At 54.6% G+C, this 22,407-nt stretch overlaps 1 protein-coding gene across 2 annotated transcripts in view; it reads left to right on the top strand.

Moving 5' to 3' along the window:
* DGAT2 (diacylglycerol O-acyltransferase 2) overlaps positions 1-20,724 on the top strand; it is a 31,184-nt gene extending 10,460 nt beyond the window's left edge. Inside the window, exons 2-8 of one of the 2 annotated variants that reach the window (XM_058545583.1) lie at positions 2,632-2,728; positions 8,359-8,466; positions 8,763-8,833; positions 14,869-15,073; positions 15,696-15,870; positions 17,155-17,357; positions 19,543-20,724. In XM_058545583.1, coding sequence (XP_058401566.1) covers positions 2,725-2,728; positions 8,359-8,466; positions 8,763-8,833; positions 14,869-15,073; positions 15,696-15,870; positions 17,155-17,357; positions 19,543-19,697 — 921 coding nt within the window. In that variant the 5' untranslated portion in view covers positions 2,632-2,724 and the 3' untranslated portion in view covers positions 19,698-20,724. Of the gene's footprint in view, positions 1-2,599; positions 2,729-8,358; positions 8,467-8,762; positions 8,834-14,868; positions 15,074-15,695; positions 15,871-17,154; positions 17,358-19,542 lie in introns of both variants that reach the window. The other variant, XM_058545582.1, reaches the window with a different exon arrangement.
* Positions 20,725-22,407: the final 1,683 nt, after the last annotated feature.

Raw genomic sequence — 22,407 nt, 5'->3', positions numbered from 1 at the left:
GGAGGGCAAGACAGGCTCTCCCCCACCACATCTCCGGTGTCCTCAGTGATGGGGCAGGGGGCCTTCCTGTTGGGCAGCTCAGTCTAACTTGGGCATCCAGGCCTTCACCTGCCTCTGGGGCTTATGAGTGTGTTCATTCATGCAGTAACCTCTGTGAGCTCCTTCTCTTGCCAGGCTCTGCAGGGCTCTGGGCACAGAGGTGAATCAGGTACCAACCCTAGCACCTAGGAGTGACTGGCAGAGGAGGATGACCAAGTAAATAGACACCGGCTGCAGGGGGACTGGTGCAGAGGGAGCAGGGTGCTGAGGGAGGCTGCAGGAAGGGTGGCAAGGGAGCAGATTGGAGCTGAGACTTGGCTAGATGCTGTGGCTCCCTGGTGGCACCACCCAGGATTTGGAAAGAGGCTGGGTGTGATGGTGGTGGCAATGGTGGCATCTGATTGCAGCATTGGCATCCACACCAACTTCTGCTGGACCCCTCCCAGCCACAGCCGGGCAGAGAAGGTGCTGACAGCTGGGTAGTGAGGGCTGGCAGCAGCCTAGGGTGCCCAACCGAACCTTCAGTTACCATCTGCCAGCCCCTGAACCAGGGCTGTTGCAAGATGGCGAGTCTCTAGGTGTATCCTCAGTTGGCCAGGGTAACACAGGAGTCAGTGGCAGAACTGGGACTGGAGCCCAAGGCCTACTGCTACTCACTACACAGGATGCCTGCTCCTAGCCCACCACTCTGAAGGAGAACGGGTCATTCATTTCCCCGTCACCTCCCAGCCTTCCCCCACTCTGTTGTGGGGAGAAGAGAGAAGAAACTTGGGGGGACCTGCAACTAGGGACAGAATGCAGGCCTGGAATTTGGCCCTGTGTTGAGTCCAACTCTGCCTCTCTCTGGCTGAGTGACCTTGGTCATGTCACTTCCCTGAGCCACCTTTGTCACCATCAAAATGGGAGTGACGATGCCAAACTTACAGGCCTGGTGAGGAATTGGAGCGCCTATGGCAGTGCTTTGGAGGCCCCAAGGCTGCACGGGCATGTGGGCAGCGTGCCTGTCGGCCAGCCCTGCAGGGAGGAAGCCCGGGGGCCTGAGGAACTGCCCGAGCAGCGACCTGCTCTTCCTCTTGCTCAGCAAACCTTTCTGAGTGTTCGCTCTAGGCCAGGCCCTGGCAGGCCACTGGGGACATGGCAGTGAGCCCTCGTGGTCTTGCCTGGAGTCACATAGTGAGTGGAACCAAGGTATGAACCTGAGTCTGACTGCTCTGCTGTTCCAAGCCCATTCCCTCTGATCCATTAGACTAGCTAAACAGGACAGGACTGGCCTGTCTGCCTTGAGGCCTGGCGTGATCTATGTGACTCTCAAAGTCAAAGCAATTGTTAACTTCCAGGTGATGTGGGTTATGTCCCTTTCTAAACTGCTGTGACCTTGTGGCTCTGAAGATTTTGGAGAAATGCAAAGGCTTGAGTGTAAGCCGCCAAGCCCCTCCCCCTCCCAGCCATAGGCCAGGGTGAAAGATCATAAGACCCTCAAGGACAAGATTGTGACTGAGTGCTCAGGCCTTGCAGAGTGGGTGGTGTGAAAAAGTGTTTGCCAGCACACACTGGGCACTTAGTGAAGATGTGTTGAGCAAGGAGCATGCAGTTAGGGCTCAGCAGACGTGGGCGTTTGGAGCTGCCCATCCTTTGGTCCAGCTGCCAGAAGGAACGTGGTATGGATTAGGGACCTCGCCCGTGCTTGTCCCCAGTGCTGCCTCTCCTGCATCACCAGGCTTTCTGGTCCCGCTGCTCATCAGCCGCTGGAGTCCAGGGCGTCATCCTGGGGGCATAGCCACAGAGCCAATTAAATGGGCACATCTTGTCCTAACTTCTAGGCTTGGAGCTTGCTTGGTAGCGACCATAATTGCAGCCTCCCTGCCCCAGGCTGCCCAAAGCTCACTGGTCACTGGGTCCTTTGAGGAAGCAAAGGCTCCTGCCTGATTCCTCTCTGGGCCCTAAGCTTAGGGCACTGAGATGAAGCTGAAAGTGTCAGTCCCTCTGAAGGTGGTAGTGGTGGTGACGGTGGTGGTGGTGGGGTGGAGGCAGGAGGGCTCAGCTCCCTGGGGAAGGGTGTCAGCCCTGGGGACAAGGGGGTGGGGCAGGGATTGGGGGTGCTCAAAGTACACTTGGAGGAAAAAACATTGCACATGGGATGTTGAACCTCTGTCCTTGGCCTCACAGGCACAGATAGCAAAGATTAAATATTTGTACTAGGTCCAGATAAAGCATAAGGACAGGGGTTTGATTGGGGTGGAAGGAAAGGAAGATAGCTGGCGATTATGGAGAGCTCCCCCTGGCCTCTTTGGATACCTCATTTGGGCTCCAAATGACCCTGGGGGGGACACCATTCCCATTGGGTATGTATATGGAAACTGGGGCACAGGGAAGCACATGAACAGCCCAGAATTACAAAGCCGTTGGGTGGCCAGGCTAGGATTTGAACCCAAGTCTGCCTGATGTTGTGGCCCAGGCTCCTCTCACACCTGGGAAGGTGCCTGTGGGAGGTGGGTTGGTGTTGGGGACTGTAAGGCTGGACGGAAGGGTGGCAGCAGGCTCATGCGCCCCTCTGCTGCAGGCACTGGCTCCAGCATCCTCTCTGCCCTCCAGGACCTCTTCTCCGTCACTTGGCTCAACAGGTCCAAGGTGGAAAAGCAGCTGCAGGTCATCTCAGTGCTGCAGTGGGTCCTGACCTTCCTCGTGATGGGTAAGCCGGGGCTCCAAGGGCAAGGGCAGGTAGGGGCCGCCTCCCAAGCAGGGTTAGAGCAGGAGCTCTGCTCTTCAGGGCTGTGGGGTGAGAGTAGGGTCCCCGATCAAGTGCTCTGCTCCTAGGCGTGTGTGAGGGCTCGGTGAGATTCAGTGGGAGCTGGTGGTGTGGTTCCCATTTTACACATGGGAAACGCAGGTCTCAGAGAAGGTAAGTGACTTGTCGAAAGTCACACAGATTTGAGTCCAGGTCTGTAGGACCCCCACAGCCTGTGCTTTTCCCACCTGCCACCCTGCCTACCAAAACAAAGATTTTTCAGCAGGTGTGCTGCTTCGCCTTAGGGTGGTGTGATGCCCGACTCTACCACAGACAGGCTCTGTGACCTTCCGTGGCTTCCTTGAGCTCTCTGAAACTTAGTTTCCTCATTTCGAATGTGAGGACAATGCTGCCCACTTCACCTGGCTTTTGGGGGGATTGAAGATAAGGAAGCACAGGGCCTGGTCGTGGTGGGCCCCCGTGATATGGGGGCTGCTGGTGGGAAGTGCCCTCAGACTCCACTCCCGGCCTTCACCCACCATCTGCTGAACACAGGCCCCAGCTGCTTCCCATGGCCTGTTTAATGCTTGCTCCCCTCTCTCTCTCATGTCAGTGCTCTGGTTGGACTTGGATGGGGAAAAAACGACATCTTAATCTTGACCCATCTCGTCTGAAAATTTAGCATTTCCTTCTTTACAAATGTAACAGAGCACAGTAGTGTTAGCAGTACCTGCTGACGGGTCCCAGTTGCTGTCTCATCCCCTGGGTTGCTGTCCAGACCACAGTCAGGATGTTGTGGATCGTCTGGGAGGAGGGAAGGGCCTGGGCCTGGCCCCACCCCTGCACAGTGGCTCCCCTAGCAGCCTCTTTTCTTCCCCAGGCCCCTGTCTTCAGCATAGTAAGTGGTTTCCCCAGTGTGTTAGGGCAGACAGACCTGCAGAGCATTCCAGTGCTGTGGGCGGCCCCTTCCTCAGGATTGTTGAGGCTGATGGGGATTACCAGGAGTTACTGTGCCCCTGCTGAGCAGCTGTCCTTCCAGTAGGCCTGGGGGCCTCTGAGACCACATTGCCAGGGCAGCTCCGTGCTGCCCCTCCCTCCCTCCCTTTGCAGGGCAGAGGCGTGGCCAGGGCTGCCATTTATCCAGCCCCCACAGTGTACCAGGCACTTGACATGTCTTTCCTTGACTTCCCACTTCCCAGGTGAGGAAATGGAAACTCACGGAGGTTCAGTGACTCTGAGACTGTGCCGCTCGTTAAGTGGCAGAGTTGGGAATTGAGCAGAAGCCCAGAGCACTTACTGGGTAGCCCAGAATTAATAGACCTAGTCTGAAACAGCCAGTCTTCACCTTTAGGCCCAAGAGAGGGCTCTAGGGGAGCCCCTAAAATCAACCCCTACAACTAGGTACAAAATTATAGGTGAGAGTATGCACATTTTTTTGGGGTGAAGGGCAATTGCTGTCCTCAGATTCTTACAGGGACATATGGCCTCAAAAAGATGAAAAAACATTGGTCTGGGGAACAGAGCAAATTAAACTGGCTCCCTCGGATCAAACCCCCAACTTGGCCTACATTCAGCCACTTATTAGCATCCTGGAGTAGAAAGCACAGTGTAACCCCCTCCATGGTCAGATAGGAAGCAGTCGGGGCAGAGCCTTGCTCAGAATCACGTAAGAAGGAAGTACTAGGACCAGGACAAGACCCCATGGACTCCAGCCTCCCAGACCCCTGCTAGTCTGCTGCACCAGCTCCCTGAGTCCCCGTTTGCACTGAGAAACACCACTATCCCTGTCTTAGGGGGTTGGAGCTTGGCTGTTGGGGAGCTGTGCAGCTGGTAGAACTGCAAGCCATGCTGCACGTGACAGGGTCTGGCCCCGAGCTCTAGGTTAACAATCGATCCAGCCTAACCACAGCCCTGAAACTGGCCCAGCGTCTTCCCAACGCCCTTGCGTAGGGGGAGCCAAGCCTGGCTGGGCCTGCAGGTCTGCTCTGCTGCTGCTGATTATTGCCCTGTGCAGCCCCAGCCACTCCCTCCCACCGCTGCCCAAATCGGCTGTCGGGGGCTTGCCTGGTGCGGCAAAGGCTGCTGTGGCCCAGTCAGCCTCCCCCTGGAACAGAGTGACCTTCACCATTTCTGTGCCATGGGCCCCTCTGGCATTTTGGTAAAGGCTATGAATGTTTCTCAGTGTTTTTAATGTGTAATGAAAAGTACACTGGAGGGCCGGCCCTGTGGCGCAAGCTGTTAAGTGCACGCGCCCCGCTGCGCCGGCCCGGGGTTCACCGGTTCGGATCCCAGGCGTGCACCAATGCACCGCTTGTCAAGTCATGCTGTGGCGGCGTCCCATATAAAGTAGAGGAAGATGGGCATGGATGTTAGCCCAGGGCCAGTCTTCCTCAGCAAAAAAAAGAGGAGGATTGGCAGATGTTAGCTCAGGGCCGATCTGCCTCACAAAAAAAAAAAAAAGTAGACTGGATTCTAAAGGAAACCAATGATATTGACACAAATATGCACACATTAAGAAAGCGAGTTAGATGTATAGTAACACATGTGCTTTATTATTACATTAAATAAAAAGTTCCAGCGGCAGGCATAATCATTATTATAATTCTTCAGTAGTGGTTAGAATAAGTGATTTTTCAGGCTCTGCAGCTGCTGTAAAGGTGATGTGAAAACACCTTTGTTTTCTCTCGGTGTCACCATCAGGTTCTCTGCGCTGCTGTGCTCCGTTCCATTCATAAAGGGAGGAAATACTTATAAATTTCCGGAAGAGATGGGTGAAGATTAAGATGTCATTTTTTCCCCCGTCCGAGTCCCCAGATCTCCAGATTGGACACTTACTGTGTGTTAGGTCCTCTTCACACATCATCTAGTGTCATCTTCCAATACCCTGTGGGGAAGTGGAGGCTCAGGGGTGGGCCTGGCCGGGGAGCGGCAGGGCCACAGCTTCCTGGAAGAGCGCATCCATGCTCTTCACAGGTCTGCGGCTGCCGCCTTGCTGACGGGCCTCGGGGACCAGAGTTTTGAGTCACGAGCTTCACTGTGATGTGTGGGGGGCACATGATTGTGAAGGCGGTCCTGAGCCTTCCGCATGGGGAGCCAGCCCGGTCTTGAAGCAGCTGTTTACATCTCATGGACCCGGTGGCTGTAGTTCCTGCTGCAGCCCCAGGACCTACGAGGGTGGAGCAGGCGCCCATTGTTCAGAGGACCGGGATTAGGCTCTGAGAAAGGAAGGTGTTTGATGGGTTTAGTTCATTTTTTGCTCAAGAAACCTTTCCTGTGTTGGTTGCTGGGGCTGGAGGGGTTAATCTGACCGGGTTCCAGCTCCCAAGGAGCCCGGGGCTGAAGGGGTCTCTTCTGGAAGGGGTCTCGTGGGAGAGGCAGGTAATGCTGAGACAGATGGTGAGGGCTGTGAACACATGAGGGGTAGGGGTGTGGCCCCCCAGCTGAGAAGGTCCCGGACTAGAATGCAGTCTCTGGACTCGCAGTCTGTTCTCTTTTCCTCCATCCAGGCTGCTTAGTGGCAGAGTGAGGACAGTGGGTGGGGGGTTCCCACCTTCCCAGAGAGCCCAGACATCTAGGCAGTGGGGCCTGGGGCTCAGCCCGCTCTGGTCGCTCTACCCATCATCTAACTTTCTTAAGTTAGGGGTTTGATGGCAGCTAGGTTTCTGGGCTGCTCAGCCCCAAGCCTGAACCTTGGTGGCCCGCCAGGCCCACCCCGAGCTTCCACCTAGCCTCCGAAGGAGCTTGGAAACTTGTGGAGTCTAGGCAGCTAGAGTGGCCTTTTTTCCAGGCCTAAGAAGGGGGACCGGAGGCAAACTGCTCAACAATGTGAGGGACTTTGTAAGTGGCCTTAGTTTAGACACAGCCATTCACCAAGGTGCCTATAGTACTTCACAGTTTGCCTTGAACAGGGTTTTGTAGGCTGCAGCTGCTTCCCTAGAGACTCGTCTTCCCTCTCTATGATGTGACACTCCTAAGTTGGTCCTGAAAAACTGGGCACCTGGTCATTCACTGTTCCCGGCCCCTCCCAAGATAGTTGTGCCATCTTTAGCTTCCTTGGGGAGAGGCTAGAACAGGACTGGATTGAGGATGACAGGCGACCACCATTTTGCTGTCCTTAGGCTCATGGAGAGTCTGTGTCTGACCCTCCCCTCTCCCTCGGGACACCACAGGAGGCTGGTGGAAAGAAGAGGGTGTAGAATCCAGAGCTAGGCAGCCCTACAGCGCCCATGACCAGCACAATGCCCAGCAGAGGGTGGGCACACAGCAGGGGTTGGCTTTTCTCCCTTGGCAGTGGAGAGGGTGCTGGATGGAGGCCATGCTTCTACCAAGCATGAGTACCTTCTGCCCCTGGCCCTGTGCTGAGTACTGGGGGGCAAAGAAGGTGTGGCTCCCCTAGTGTGGAGAGCTCAGAGGTGAGAGATCCATGTGGGAGGATAGTTTGATATTGGAGAACAGTTCTTGAAGAGGTGAGGTCTGAGTGAGGCCTGGAAGGCTGGGTAAAAACTGGAAAGGTAGACACCCTGATGAGGGCATCTAGGGGGTAGCTACAAGGTAAAGCAGGCTTGGCATGGACTTCTTTTCTGTGCCCAGAACAAAGTGACCACATGGAAGCTGGCCCCAAGGAGTCTTCTGAGGGTCCTGCTGGTTTTTTTTTTTTTTTTTTTTGAGGAAGATTCACCCTGAGCTAACGTCCGTGCCAATCTTCCTCTGTTTTGTGTGTGGGTCGCTGCTACAGCCTGGCCACTGACAAGTGGTGCAGGTTGGGGCCTGGGAATCAAACCTGCAAACCCGGACTGCCAAAGCGGAGTGCGCTGAACTTAACCACTACGTCACTGGGCTGGCCCTCTGCTGGGTTTTTTGAGAGGAAGGCTCATGGGCTCTGGGCTTTGGCCTGGGACTGCCTGGCGCTCTGTTATGTTGGAAGGGGCTAGCCCTCCTCCTGGGCGGGAATCTCACATCTCAGGTGCCTCCAGTGGCAGAATGGGGCTTTTAATGCTTGGTGAATTTCTAAAGCCTGGGGCAGATTATGGACTTAATAGTCAGACTCGTGTTTGAATCCTGGCTCTGCCACTGCCGTGCAGGGTGACCTTGGGGAAGTTACCTGCCCCTAGAGCCTCAGTGTTCTCGTCTCTAAGATGGGGTAGAAGTCACCATGCCACACACTTGAAACGGTGATTCAGCCCAAGTCCTAAGATGTGGGGCACTTGGTAGGTTGTTCCCTCTTCCACAGTAACTGTGTGGGGCACTGGGGTGGGGAGAGCATGCGAGGAGGGGGTGGAAGGAACAGCTCCGAGGACAGCTTCACAAGAGGCTCAAGTCCACTCCTCTGGCACTCCTGCCCAGAAAACAGGGAGCCTGCATGCCCCTCGGCACCAGGACAGCCTATGAGTGTGTAGGAGCTGAGGTTCTGGTCCCTGGGAGCCCTCTCCTCCCTAGGCTGGGGCTGGGGGTCCCCCTTCCCATGGCCCTGGCTGTGCCTAGCTTAGTGCCACAGTAAACGCTCACTCAGTCACTCAGTGAGGCTTTGCCCAGAGGGGAGACTGAGGCCCACCCAGGAAGGACAGGGCCTGACCCGTGGCCCTCTGCCCCCCCAGGAGTGGCCTGCAGCGTCACCCTCATATACACGTTCTGCACCGATTGCTGGCTCCTCGCCGTTCTCTACTTCACCTGGCTCGTGTTTGACTGGAACACGCCCAAGAAAGGTAGGAGCACGGGGCCCTTGCCCCACGCCCTTGCCCTTGGACACTCCTCTGCACAAGCTGCCCTGTTGTTACCACCTGCTGTGTGAAGAGCACTGGGCTAGGCCAGGGTGTGGCTGTGGGGGGTGGTTCAATCAAGGGATTGCAGAACATGAGGGAATGAGCTTGGGAAGGGGGAAGATGCCGCTGAGGGCAACAGTCACCAACCTCAGGGCTCACACTGGCTCTGTCTCGTCTCCCTCGCCCAAATGTTGCCTGGCCCCTGCTCCTTCCCAACACTGTATTTTGTTCCCTGGAAGGTGGCAGGAGGTCACAGTGGGTCCGAAACTGGGCTGTGTGGCGCTACTTTCGAGACTACTTTCCCATCCAGGTAAAGACTTGTGGGTGTTATCTTGGGAGGGTGGGAATGGATGGGAAGTCCGAACTCAGACCTTAACTGCCCCTCGTCCACAGTGACCACGTGTGCTGAGTTGAACCATGTGACACCTCTCACCGTTCATGCTCTGCCCCACTTTATGCAGGATTTGAGGCAATTTAGGATCCTTATAATGCCATACAAAGTAAAAAGAAAAATCAAAACTTAGGGTGAAAAAATACTAGTATTTTAGCCACAAGGGTCAGCAAAGTTGCAGTGGTTGAGCTTCATGGTCAGCTCTGAGCTTCCTGGCAACCAAGGCCAAAAGGTAAACATGATAGTTATTGGTTCTAGTTTTGGGAAAGGAAGAAGGTTGCTAGTTCCTTAGGAAAACAAGACTTGTTCTAGCATTTGGATCTAAAAGATGTTTCAGACACTGAGATCCTGAGTGATGTAAGGAGCAGTTATAACAGCAGATATTATGGCCATTGCTTGTCTGCCTTTCAGTGAATATTAAAGGCATAACTTAAAGTGGAGGTGATTTATCAAGAGCAATACTAAAGTAGTCCCAAGTCCATCTGGCCTGAACCAAGGATAGAACTTAAAGCAATAGATGTGAGGGGCTTGCTTTCCTTCTGAAGCTCTTACAGAAATATCACTTCTCTCAGACAGTCACGGGTGGGTTGCTGGGGGTCATGGCCACGGGAAATAGGGCCCAGGAAATTTGACGTGCAGTGAAAGAAGTGCCTGGGGGAGGCTTCTGGAGGAGATGCTCCTAGAACTCCGTCTTAAAGATAAGTAGCACTGAAGAGGCAGGGAAAACAATGAGAGTAGAAGCACCTGAGTTGGAGAAGAAGCCTGGCGTGTGGGAAGTGGTGAGCAGGTGGAATGGAGGGGGAGCGTGTTTATTTATTGGGAGCCTTCTAGGAGCCAGCACCTGTGCCCACGGAGTCTCCTTTAACCCTCACAGCACCCCTGTAAGGCAGATATTCACTTTATCCCCTTTTTACAGATGAAACGTGGAGTCAAGAGTAGCAAAGCTAAATGAGGCTAGTAAGGGGCTGAGCCGAGATTCCAGTTACTGTCTTGCCTCAAAGTCTGGGCTCCTCCCACCACAGTGCGCTGCCTCTCTGTGCAGCAGAGCTGTGGGAAATAAGCTTGGACAGATACTCAGGCGTCCGTCAGCCTTGGAGGACGGAGGCAGGAAAAGTTCACCATGACCCTGGGCAAAGCATTGTCCCGTCCAGGGTGCAGTCTTCCCTTATGAAGCAAGTTTAGACCAAGTTGGTCTCTGGGTTTCCTTCCTGCTGCACCATTGGCTGCTCTGGGACCCCCACACTGGTCTTCAGAGTGCCCATCTTCTCTAGGGCCAACCTCGAGCTCCTGACAGAGTAAATGGTGCCTTGGTCTGGCTTTCAGTCTCGTCTCTGTCTGGCCCCGTGCCTGTGGTCTGCAAGCTAGCTTGGCAAGGCAGAGGCCTCTGGGCCCTGGTGCACATGGGCAATGCTGGTGGATTGTGGGTAACTCTGGCAGAATCCTAAAGGTTTTCCCTGTAGGAGCAAGACCTGTCTGGCCAGCTCACTGAGCACCCAGCCCCGGCACACCCTAGGTGCTGAGGTAACCCAGCAGGAGGCAGCGTGTGTGAGGGTGAAGTTCTTGTGCACCATGCAGGGTGGCGTATGTTTGCTGTTGTGAGTCAGCGACCGAGACATGCTGGCGTGCTGCCTAGGGGAGGTGGCTGGGTAACCCTGCATTCCTCCACTGCACTCGGTATTGTGGGGGCGGCCCCAGGCCTGGTTCCCTCTGCCCACCCCAGCCTGAGCCCAGTTTTCCCAGGACCTTTGGGTCAGGGTTCCTGCTCCTCCCTTTTCCTGACCCCATCTCCAGCTGCAAGGAATGCAAGGCTCTTGTTGCTGGGAGGATGTTGCATCAGAGGACCCAGCTGTCTCATTTTGGAGGTGAGGAAACTGCGTCCCAAAGAGGGGCAAGGATTGGTCCAGGTTGCACAGCGAGTCCTTGCCAGTGTTAGTACTAGAATCCGGGCTTCCTGAATCCGGGCCTCAGGTTCTTTCCCACCGAATTCCTACTGCCTGTTCCTCTGGGAGTGATTCAGTCCCTGATTTCCACACTGCATCAAGTCCCACCTCCTGGGTCTCCGCCTCTCTGCTTTGCTGGTGGAGACTGGGGTTGAGTTCCTGCTCTGTCACTCCATTCACTGACTCTGTAGCTGCTCCCTGTGCAGAGCTGGGCTCTGCTGGGCATGGGGACACAGAAGAGTCAGCCCTGGTCCCTGCTCTTGGGTGGGTTCACCACCTGATGGATCCTGCTAGACTTGGTCCCCTTCTGCCTGTGGGACCACAGACACACTTTCTGAAGCTCGCTGAGTCTCACTTGCCACATCTGCAAAACGGAGCTGTTCACGTGATAAAAAGTGGTAAATTATGGTTGAGTGTGAGGGATTATGGACTCTGTTCTCTCTACTGGGGCCCTTTTGGGGCCAGGCCCCAGTGTTCAGAGTGGCCTGCCCTTCAGGAAGCTTCCTCGAGGCTGATAGCCCCCTCCACCCAGAACAGGATGACCTGGCGACTGTTGGTCAGAGCTGTGATGGGCAGGTGCCCTTCCAAAAAATCCAGAACAAAACCCCATGTCCCTTATCACACTTCTATTCCAAGAAGTCAGCTACGAGTTGGAGCCGTAGGGCACATGTGAGCTGGCCCTCTGAGGGCTGTTGGGCACCAGAACCAAAGCCAAGCTGGGCCTGAGGCAGGCCAGGGCGCTGAGCCTCAGCACGGGCTCTGCTCTTAACTTGCTGGTGACCTCAGCCGAGCCGAGGCCCCTACCCTACCCTACCCTACCCCTCAGGCCTCAGGCTCCCCTTCTGTTCAGGGAGGGTTTGGCCTTGGTGACCTGATGTCAGGGCTGACACTCTGTGGAGTTGTGTGATCCCCTGTCCCCCACCCCCTTTCCCAGCCTCTTGTCAATGGTTGTGTAATGACCTCCAGCTGTACCCATCCGCCTGCCTCTCCGCACTCCCTTCTTAGTGAAGCTCTTTGCTCTCTGCCACCAGAGCGGCTCAGCTGACCCAGAAAGCATCCCTTCTCCCAGCAGAGGTGGGGCTCGTGTATTAGCATCAGCCATGGGGACCACTGGCTACCTGGAAGAGGGTGGGCAGTGCCCAGGTCACCTCTCCCTGAAGTCTAGGCGGGATCTTTGAAGAGGAAACTAGGAAAGACTCGCTGAGCTTAGAATCATCTGTCTGTCCATCTGCCTCATTTCACAGATGTGCCTACTGAGGCCAGAGAGGAGAGACTGTCCCAGGGTCACAAAGCAAGTCAGTAGCAGGTCTGGGATAGGAACCGGGGCTGTCTGCTTCAGGGCCCACGTTCTCTCTTCTGCGATCCTCTGCCACTGTGCCCTGCTGTGTAAGCTTAGGCAAGTCTCTGTTCTTCTCTGGGCCTGAGTTCCTTCCTCTATATGATGCCAGAGTGGGACAAGTCTGTCTGAATACCATGCCTGCCCTGGGAGGCAGGATGTGAGGAGTGACTTGCCAGAGATGTGTCCCAGGCTCGTGCTAGCCAGCAGGCCTGGCACTCTCTTGTGCTGACACTTTGCCATGGAAGACAGGAGACATGAAAGCAGGCATGTCAACAGAGCCTTCATCAGCAGTATCCTTCCTCCTGTCTCCAGGACGGACACTCTCTCCAGCCCTGGGGGAGGGGAGCGTGGCATGAAGACAGATCAAAGCTGTGTCAGATGCCTGCATTCCTCTGGGTGCCGTGCAGAGGGCTGTTCATCTGCACTGTGCCCGGGGCTCCTCATTTAACCAGAGGTCCCACCAGATAGAGACTTGGTGGAGGGAGGAAATGATTTAAAGTGCCAGCCAGGGTTCCACCCAGTGACATATCTACATCCCAGGCCCAGGGACAAGCACAGGTGGGTGGCCTAATCTAGAGGTGGAAGATGATGCGCTCTGACCTCCGGGGAGGCAGCAACTCCTTTCTCTGGGCCTCAGTCTCCACCTCATAACCAAAGGAATGGCCCAGATCAGGGCTCTTCCAGCCCATTCTATGCTTTGGGCTCGCAGGCCCAGCCATCAGCTCGGGAGCAGGTTTCCAGTCTGGTACTGGCTGTCTCAGCTCTTACCGCAGTACTTGCCTCTTCGTGGGAAGCTGGCACAAGATGTGTTTTCATTCCAGCTTTACTGAGAGCTCGTGTGCTGGGCACATCTGCTCTTTAGGGGCCAAAACCTCAGAACAACTGCCACGCAAAGCTCGTGTACAGCCGTGCTGCTTTCAGCCCCCTCGCTACACCCCCACTAGCCATCGGCAGGCTGCTGCTGTGCCCCATTCATGTGGGCAGCCTAGGAGTTGGAAGGGTTTTTGAGCAGCTTTAATCTGCTTGCCGAAGGCAAAGTGGGAGAAAGAGTAGAATGTCCTAAGCAACAGGGGGTAAAACTCAGGGTCTTGCTCACACGCGTACTGGCAGTTACAGAGCTGGGAGTGGTGCCAGCCACCCTTGGTTCCATCCCCTTCGGGCCTCCGTCACCTGAAGATTCAGATTTCAGTTTCCCAGAGGCCAGCTACTGGCACTCCCTCCCCCAAAACTAAGCACAAGGGCCTTCCCTCAGCCAGGAGGTTCCCAAATCTGGAGTTGTGGAAAACCCAGGCTCTTGATACTCTGCCAGTGGCCGGCAGCTCTGCCTCCAGCTGGCACCAGTGCAGGGAAGTGGGCGCCTTTGAGCGCTGCAGGTGGGAATGTCATTAGTGTCACCTTTTTAGAAGCAGAGCAGCCCACCAGACCAAAATGTTCATTCCCTTTGACCCAGGAATTGTATTTCTAGAAGTTGGTATCAAGAAAACAATACGATTTGTGGATGCACGTAAGATATTTAGGGAAGGATTTTTTCTGGGGGAAATTCTGGAAGCTTTTCAAAGGTCCATCAGTCAGGGTTTGATGACAGTTCTATGACATGTGGCATAGCTGTGTGAGAGAATAAAACAGCCGTGAGAAGACATGTTATTGAGGGATTTTGGTAAGGAAAAATAGCTATGAAATGCTTGGTAGAAAATTATATACGAATGATATCAACTATAGCACCTGAATTTTGGTGGTTTTTTAAAAAAGACCGTGTCTATTTGAGTAGAAAAATAACTCATCAGTGGTTTATCCGGATGGAGATACGACAGGTGCTTTTGATTTTTTTTACTTTCCTGTATTTTTAAAATTCTCTATGATTATTCGTTATTTTTCTAATTTAAAAAAAGTGATATTTTCTGAACAAAATACCCTTGCTCTCCATCCTTCTCAGCACCCTCACCCGCATCGTGTTCCGTAATGCTGGGTAGGTGCCTCTCATTGCCCAGAACTTAGGGAAACTTTGCATCACCCACCCCACCCTCCAAGCCACAGGCCCCAGGGCAGGGGGTGGGCCCCGAGGAAGCCAATCGTTGTTTAGAGCATCCTGGGACAGCTCTGCTGATAGTAGCAGGGGTCAGCTGCCCCGGCTGTACAGCTGCCCTCCCCGCCCCTGTGACTGTTGCGTGCCCTTGTCCTTCCTGCATCAGAGCCCGGGCTGAGCCTGGCTGCCTGGAAGGAAGTTTCCATTCAGGCCAGCTGCACTGTCCCTTCTCTGGCCAAACTAAGGGACTTGGACTTTACCCCGATAAAGAGGGCTGGACGTCCCCCCTTATCTGAGAGTGACAGGGGTTGGATTTGGGATTTAGAACAGTCTCTCAGGCTGTGGTGAGGAGGATGGGCCCAGAGAGGGGGAAGGCAGGAGGCCAGCAGAGTGTGCATAAGAAGACCTGGTGTGTTTGGCTGGAGAAACAAGGGAAGTGAGAGAGAGAGAGTTTCCCATCCCCTTCCCGTGCTGAGCACCCGGCACTGTGGCCTCAGTGGTGAGAGTCTGAGGTCAGGTATAGAGAGTCACTGCAGTCCTTCGGGCCCAGAGCCCCAGGGAGCATGGCACACCAGTCCCTCCCCTACCTTCTAGGGGTGCCCCAGTACCCCTCTCCTGGCCAGGTTCCTCTGACCCGAGGTCTTCCCTGCAGCTGGTGAAGACGCACAACCTGCTGACCACCAGGAACTACATCTTTGGATACCACCCTCATGGCATCATGGGCCTGGGTGCCTTCTGCAACTTTAGCACAGAGGCCACGGAAGTGAGCAAGAAGTTCCCTGGCATAAGGCCCTACCTGGCGACGCTGGCCGGCAACTTCCGGATACCAGTGCTGAGGGAATACCTGATGTCCGGAGGTGAGAATCCACCTCTGCTGGCCCCTGCGGGGCTCCATTGTGAGGCCTGAGCCTCTCCGTTGAGCAAAGTGATAGAGAGGCCAGGAAGCCAGTACTCCGTGCCCCGGTGGCCAGTCCTGTGTGGAGAGGTGCTGCCTGCTGCAGGCTCAGCGGGTCGGGGCTGAGCAGGAGAGCTGTTCATACGGTCTTCAGGATTCAACTTGGATAACGTCTTTCTAGGAAGCCTTCTCTGGCCCCTTTTCTGGGCACCCCCAGCCCCTGTGCTGCCCTCTGCACAACCTGATCATTGTCCTTGGCTCTGTCATTATCCACCCGCCTCTGACCCCCGCGGCCTGATTCACTGGGATCCCCGGCACTGAGCACCAGCCTGGCAGAGTTAGGACCTCGGAATGTTTGCCAAATGAATGAGTTCCCTAAACAACCTTGTATCGTTATCCCCATTTTATAGATAAGCTGAGGCTCAGAAAAGCGAATAGCTAATGCAGGGCCACGCAACTCCTGAGTGGCTGGGTTTGGTCTGGGGCTCAAGTCCAGGGCTCTTTCTCATTATACTTAACTGTGTGCAGGGGGTAGGGAGTGCATCCGTGGGCAGCCTGACTGTGTGTCCCCTCCTTGTCCCCAGGCATCTGCCCTGTGAACCGGGATACCATAGACTACTTGCTTTCCAAGAATGGGAGTGGCAATGCCATCATCATCGTTGTGGGGGGCGCAGCCGAGTCCCTGAGCTCCAGGCCCGGCAAGAACACGGTCACCTTGCGCAACCGCAAGGGCTTTGTGAAACTGGCCCTGCGCCACGGGTAGGTGCCTCCCTACACACACACGCGTGCACATAAGCATGTACGTACACACACAGCCCTCCAGAGCTTGCTTGACCCAGGGCAGCAGCTCCTTGGCTCCTGGAGGCAAGGCCCAGACCCCAGGAAGGCATTGAAGGGAGTTTGCCATCCTATGGAGAGGGGAGGTTGGAGCCCAGAGGTTCAGGCCAAGTTTGTCCAAGTATAGCCTGGGTGTCTGGGGGAAAAATGAAGCCTGTGTCCCCTGGGCCCTTGCAGGTGGGTTAAGAGGTCAGGCTCATACGCAGGACTGTGCCCTGGGGCCAAAATGTGTCATGCCGCTGGGAGAGCAAGAGGCCAGGAAGGAGGATGGCTGGAAACATCAAGGAAGGCTTCCTGGAGGGGTGACACTGAGGACAGGCAGACAGGAGCTGGGCAGCTTGGATTTCTGTGACCTGTTCTAGAAAATCAGAGACACATCCTGTGTAGCCTCCTGTGGGGCACGTTTCATCTGACAGAGCATGTTCGCTTCTGTGGGCCCCTTTGATGCCCCTGCAGGTGATGACATCCCCATTCTCCATTTGAGAAAAGTGAGGAGGCTACGTGACCTGGGCAGGGCCACACTGTAAAACGCAGAGCCAAGCTCTTCAGACTCCCTCCCATATCTGGGGGACCCCAGGAGGAAAGGCCCTGGGGTGAAGACCTCCAACAGTAACGTGGCTGGGGTGGGAGAGGGTGCGGCCTGCAGTCACACACAAGTTAGGGGTGGTGCTAACTACGACGTCTAGGCTCCCCCCAGCCCTTCTCTGTCTCCTCAGGGCCTTACCTCGGGCTTCAGAAGAGGCTGCTCTTCAGGGCCTGCCCTGTGCCAGGCCCTGGGGACATAATCAAATCAGATCCAGTCCCTGTCTTCAGGGTGGGGGAAGTGGGGAGAGACAGACAGCGACAATACAGTGTACTGAGGGCTGTGACACAGGTCTGAGAGAGACCTGGGTTCGGAGTGGGACAAGGAGAACTTCCCAGCAGAGGCAGGCCCCAAAGGATGGGAGAGAACAGGCATTCTAGAACAGGGCTCTCACCCTTCCCTTTGCTTAGTGGTCCCAAAACCCCGACGTGCTCTCCAGTCTCTAATGGACACAGAAGGCCCATCCGAATGTATGGTGAGGGAACTTGTGGTTTGGGATCCCTGGGTGATTCTGCTACACTCCTGGGGGAGGGGAACTTGGCTGGTGTCCAGGGCCTCTAGGCTGACAGGAGGAACTGAAGCCAGTGATGGGAGTGTGACACATCCTGGCTTCTCCCTTCCAGAGCCGACCTGGTTCCCATCTACTCCTTCGGGGAGAATGAGGTGTACAAGCAGGTGATCTTTGAGGAGGGCTCCTGGGGCCGATGGGTCCAGAAGAAGTTCCAGAAGTACATCGGCTTTGCCCCATGCATTTTCCACGGCCGAGGCCTCTTCTCCTCCGACACCTGGGGGCTGATGCCCTACCCCAAGCCCATCACCACCGTGGGTGAGCCTCCCTGCCTGCAGACCCTGGACTTGGGGTGCCACACAGCTACTTAGTGGGGGGTTAGGATTCGAATCCAGGCCGCCTGGCTCTGATGTCCATGCTCTAAACCATGAGGACATGTTTGGGTGCTGATGGGAATGATTGGTGGGGGCGGGACGTGGGGGATCGTTCCATTACTATGAGCCCAGCTGTGCTAGGCGAGAGAACAAGACCAGCAGTTCTGTGTTTGCAGAGTAGTCTATCAGGGAAGACCCTCGTGCAGCAAAGACCCACAGGTGTGAGGGGGATGTGCAGGGGGTTCTGGGGGGTCATGGTGGGCCCCAGGGAGGAGGTGACTCTTACATTGTCAGCTGAATAGGAATTACCTGGCAGAAGAGGGGAGGAAGAGAGTTTTTATCGGAAACAATAGCCTAGGGGCTGGCCCGGTGGCGCAAGTGGTTAAGTGTGCCCGCTCCGCGGAGGCGGCCCGGGGTTCGCTGGTTCGGATCCCAGGCGCACACCAACGCACCACTTGTCAGGCCATGTTGTGGCGGCGTCCCATATAAAGTGGAGGAAGACGGGCATGGATGTTAGCCCAGGACCAGTCTTCCTCAGCAAAAAAAGAGGAGGATTGGCAGATGTTAGCTCAGGGCTGATCTTCCTCACAAAAAAAAAAAAAGAAAAGAAACAATAGCCTAAGTGGAGTTCCAGCAGCAAGATTGTGTAGATTTTTGAGGAACAGAAAGAAAAGAATCAACAGGACTAGAGCAGAGGCCTGTGAGAAGTGTGGCAAAAACTTGGCTGCGCTTGGCCCTCAGCTGTTTTGGGTTTATTTGGGACAGTTGAGAGGATTCCAAAACATTACCCATTGGAGGTGTGTGTGTTAACAATTCACAAGCTGGAGATCACACAGGAGCATGTGGGTCACGAGCCATGGACTTTAGGGGCCAAAGCTCACATAGGCACTTCGAGTTATCAGAGCCAGCAGTTCTGCTTTGTATTTATACATAGAGACTTCCTGCATTTTAGGTCACATGACCCAGACTCACACTTGACTCTCATTCTACACAAATCGCATAGCAGGTCTGATCTGTGTGAGGCATCAGGGATCTTTCCATGCACAGGGGTGGCTGGAGAGGGTGGGTCCTGTGGGCCGTGTGGAGGAGTTTGCTCTTCACCTTAAGAAAGGAAAGCTACTTGAGGTTTTTAGGGAGGGGAGGTTCAGATTTGCGTTTTAAAGTGATCCTTGGGTCCGGCCCAGTGGCGCAGCGGTTAAGTGCACACGCTCTGCTGCGGTGGCTTGGGGTTCACTGGTTCAGATCCTGGGCGCACAGCGACGCACCGCTCGTCAAGCCACGCGGTGGCGGCGTCCCATATAAAGTAGAGGAAGATGGGCACGGATGTTAGCCCAGGGCAAGTCTTCCTCAGCAAAAAGAGGAGGATTGGCATCGGATGTTAGCTGATGGCTGGTCTTCCTCACACAAAAAAATAAATAAATAAAGTGATCCTTGGGGCTGCTGGATAGAAAGTGGGTTAGAAAGGGCAAGAGTGGAAGCCACAAGACCAGTCCAGAGGCTTTTATGGTAGCAGGTGTTTTGGACCGAGGGAATAGCAATGGAGATGGAAGAGAAGTGCATGAACTTGGGAGAGATTTCAGAAAAGTCTTTGACAGGACTTCAGGATGAGTGGGTATGGAGGTAAAGCAGGATGAGAAAATGAAACAATGCACAGATGGATGAATTTTGGTCTGCTCCACCCTCTCCCACCCTTACTACATTTTTCAAAGCATGTCACGTTATTTCACAGAATCCTCAGCAAAGCCCTATGAGGAAGGATGCCCATGTGATAGATGAGGAAACTGAGGCTCAGAGAGGCAAAGTGACTTGCCCAGAGCAGGGCAAAAGCAAAGCCATTACTTCGTCCCATAACTTTCAGAGGAGTTGCCAGCTGAGTGCAGTGGGGGCAGCCAGTCTTGATCCCACCCACTACTTAGTGGCTGTGTGGCCTTGGGTGGGGCCTGTGTGCCCTTAGGCCTCAGTCTTCTCATCTATAAAAGGGACACCCTGAGATGGAGCACATTCAGCACAGTTCCTGGCACATGGTTGGCACATAGCACAGGGTTGCTGCCATCAACATCATGGTACGTGCCCAGGGAGGGTGGGCTGAGTGGATTGACTAACCAGAAGCCTTTGCCCCATCCCTGCAGTGGGTGAGCCCATCACCATCCCCAAGCTGGAGCACCCAACCCAGCAGGATATCGACCTCTACCACGCCATGTACATGGAGGCCCTGGTGAAGCTCTTCGACAGGCACAAGACCAAGGTCGGCCTCCCGGAGACTGAGGTCCTGGAGGTGAACTGAGCCAGCCCTCAGGGATCAGTCCCTGGAGGAACCAGCTGCAAATCGTTTTCTACCAAGTTCTCGAGTGCTTTTGTTCTGTAAATTTAGAAGCGTCATGGGTGTCTGTGGGTTATTTAAAAGAAATTATAATAATTTTGTTAAACCATTATAATGTTAGGTCTTTTTTAAGATGGAAAAAGTGAATATTTCACAGTCTTTCACTTCCAGTTGTCCTGTTCTAGGTGGTGGCTAACACATCTGGGTCCTTTATGGTTGCTCAACCAACCCCTCTACTTCCCTTCCCAAAAATGCAGAAAAAGCTCTGTCCTGTTAACTGGGGAAGAAGGACAGCCATTAGTGACTCAAACCGGTTAGATTATTTGCTCTTTGCCCCTGGGATGAGGGGCAGAAGCCACTGGTAATACAAACAGCTCTATTCGCAGCTCCCCCAGCCTTGACTGCAGGACTAGTTCCTCTTACCAAGGTGAAGACTCGGAGGGTACAGTTTTCCCATGTTGAAGAGTGCAGGGATGAACAGCTGGAATGCTCCAGCTTAGTCTCTTTTCTGTCACCAACCCCGCTCCCGCCCGTCTTTCAAACCTGAGCCTGGACTGGCCTTGAGAGCAAGAAGGGGAGTGGCAGTGATCCCGTGCTGGGGAGCAGAGCTGTCTCAGATGCAGCATCTTTTGGATTATCCAGCCGCCCCATTCTCCTTGGAGTCACTGATTTTCATCAGGGGGCTGACGCCGTGGACCCAGCCCTGACTTAGCCTTGGCCTGGATCACATACTTCCCAGTGGCCTTGGTTTGTTTAACCCACACCCCAAGTGTGGTGTGAGGAAGAGGGTGCTCTTCCAGTGCACAGAGGGGCCTGGTCTTCTGAGCAGCAGATTGGTTCCAGGACAGAAGGCCCCTCAACCCACGTCTCACATATTTGTGCCTTTCTGAGAGGGCGGGGGCCAGCCCCTCCTCAGAGTTCTGTTTTTTCTTGATCATTATACATGTCAGACGTTTGTATATTCCTCAATGAATAAATGAAAACGAGAGTCCTCTGTGAGTTATTGCTGGGGTTGCGTCTGCGTCTTGCCCCTGACACTTGGGGAGACCACGGCCCCATCTGAGCTGCCTGCCGAGCCCTCTCCCTCTCACTCCGTTGGCCCACACGGCCCCGTGTGGCATATTAGTTATCTATTGCTGTGTCACAAACTACTCCAGAACTTAGTGGCTTCAAAAAACATTGTGTCCACAGTTTCTGAGGGTCAGTGGTCGAGGTATGGCTTAGCTGGGCCCTCTGCTCCAGGGTCTCTCTCAGGCTGCAATCAAGGTGTCGGCTGGGCTGCCGTCATCTCAAGGCTTGACTGGGAGAGGATCCACCTCCAAGGTCATTCACGTGGTTGTTGGCAGGATTCGCTTCCTCACTGGCTGTTTCCCGGAGGCCACTCGCAGTTCCCTGCCACATGGGCCTTTCCGTAGACTAGCTCGCACATGGCAGCTGGCTTCATCAGAGAGGGTAAGCAAGAAGAGCCAGAGAGCGAGTGTGCAAGACGGAAGTCCCAGGCTTTTATAACCTAGTCTAAGAAGTGCTATCCTATCACTTTTGCCATATTCTGTTCATTAGATGCAAGTCACTAGGTCCAGCGCACACTCAAGAGGATTACACATGGAGTGACTACCAGGAGGCAGGGGTCCTTGGAGCCCCTTCACAGCTGCCTCCCATGTGTCGTAAAGAGCTACTGTGCAGCTGGAAGGGTCCTTATTGCTCAAACCGTGTTCCTTGCCCCTGGCCTCAGTTATACCACGAAGGGGGAGACCTGGCTTGCTGTCACTCTAGTGACGTCCTGCCACACCCAGCTCTCACAAGATGCCACCTCTCTCTGTTCTAATTCCATTCAGTTCAGTGAGTATTAAGCACCTGGGAACCCTTCCCAGCTGAGACTAAAGGACTTCATTCCAACTTTCCCACTGCCTGAATGCCTGTCCTTGCCATTTATCCACCCCCGGTTGTTCCTCTGTGCCAGAAGCTGTGAACAGGCTGCTTGGGAGCAGAAACAAACATTAGAAACAGCTGAGGATGCATAAGGTGGTCAAAGCTGTGACAGATGCTGCTAACCCAACCTAGGGTGCCTCATTGACCTGAGACCCCACTGCCTGAGCTGGGACTCAAAGGGTGACTGGAAATTTGCCAGGAAGGAGTTAAAGGTCAGATCAGCAAGTGCCGATGGGGCAGACGGCATTGTTGATTTGAACGACGGAGGTGGCAGTAGAGAGGTCTGCAGTGGGGCTTCACTTAGGCCGGGGGAGTTGGCTTCTCCTGAGTTTCTAGGTGGGCAAGAGGGCAGGGCAGAGAGAGGAGGTGCCCTGGAGGGGCCGACAGAGGCTGGATTCTGTAGCACCAGGAAGGCCTCAAGCCACACAGCTCAGGTCAGCCGACAGACATTTCCTTTAGGTTGGAGGAAAGGCCTATTTTCTGATGACAGTCTCGGCCCCACCCTAGCCCCACCTGGGGTTAGCAGTGACCCTCAGCCTCTGGCTACAGTTTAAGCCCTGGCGCTAATCTAGGCTACCCACAAAGGTAGGCCATTACTCTCAGCATTAATTTTCTGAAGATTGAACATTTACTGTGAACTAGAGATCTCAGCCATCTCTGCCTAAGAACAGCGACAATACCCAGGCCCCACATCCCAGAGGGGCCACTTCACCCAGGGCGGTCATGTCTAGCAGTAGCCTGTGCA

Source organism: Diceros bicornis, chromosome 7 (assembly GCF_020826845.1).
Source record: "Diceros bicornis minor isolate mBicDic1 chromosome 7, mDicBic1.mat.cur, whole genome shotgun sequence".
NCBI classification, from domain to species: Eukaryota; Metazoa; Chordata; class Mammalia; order Perissodactyla; family Rhinocerotidae; genus Diceros; species Diceros bicornis.
Note: the sequence above shows the minus strand (reverse complement) of the source record. Positions and strands in the feature narration are given on the sequence as shown.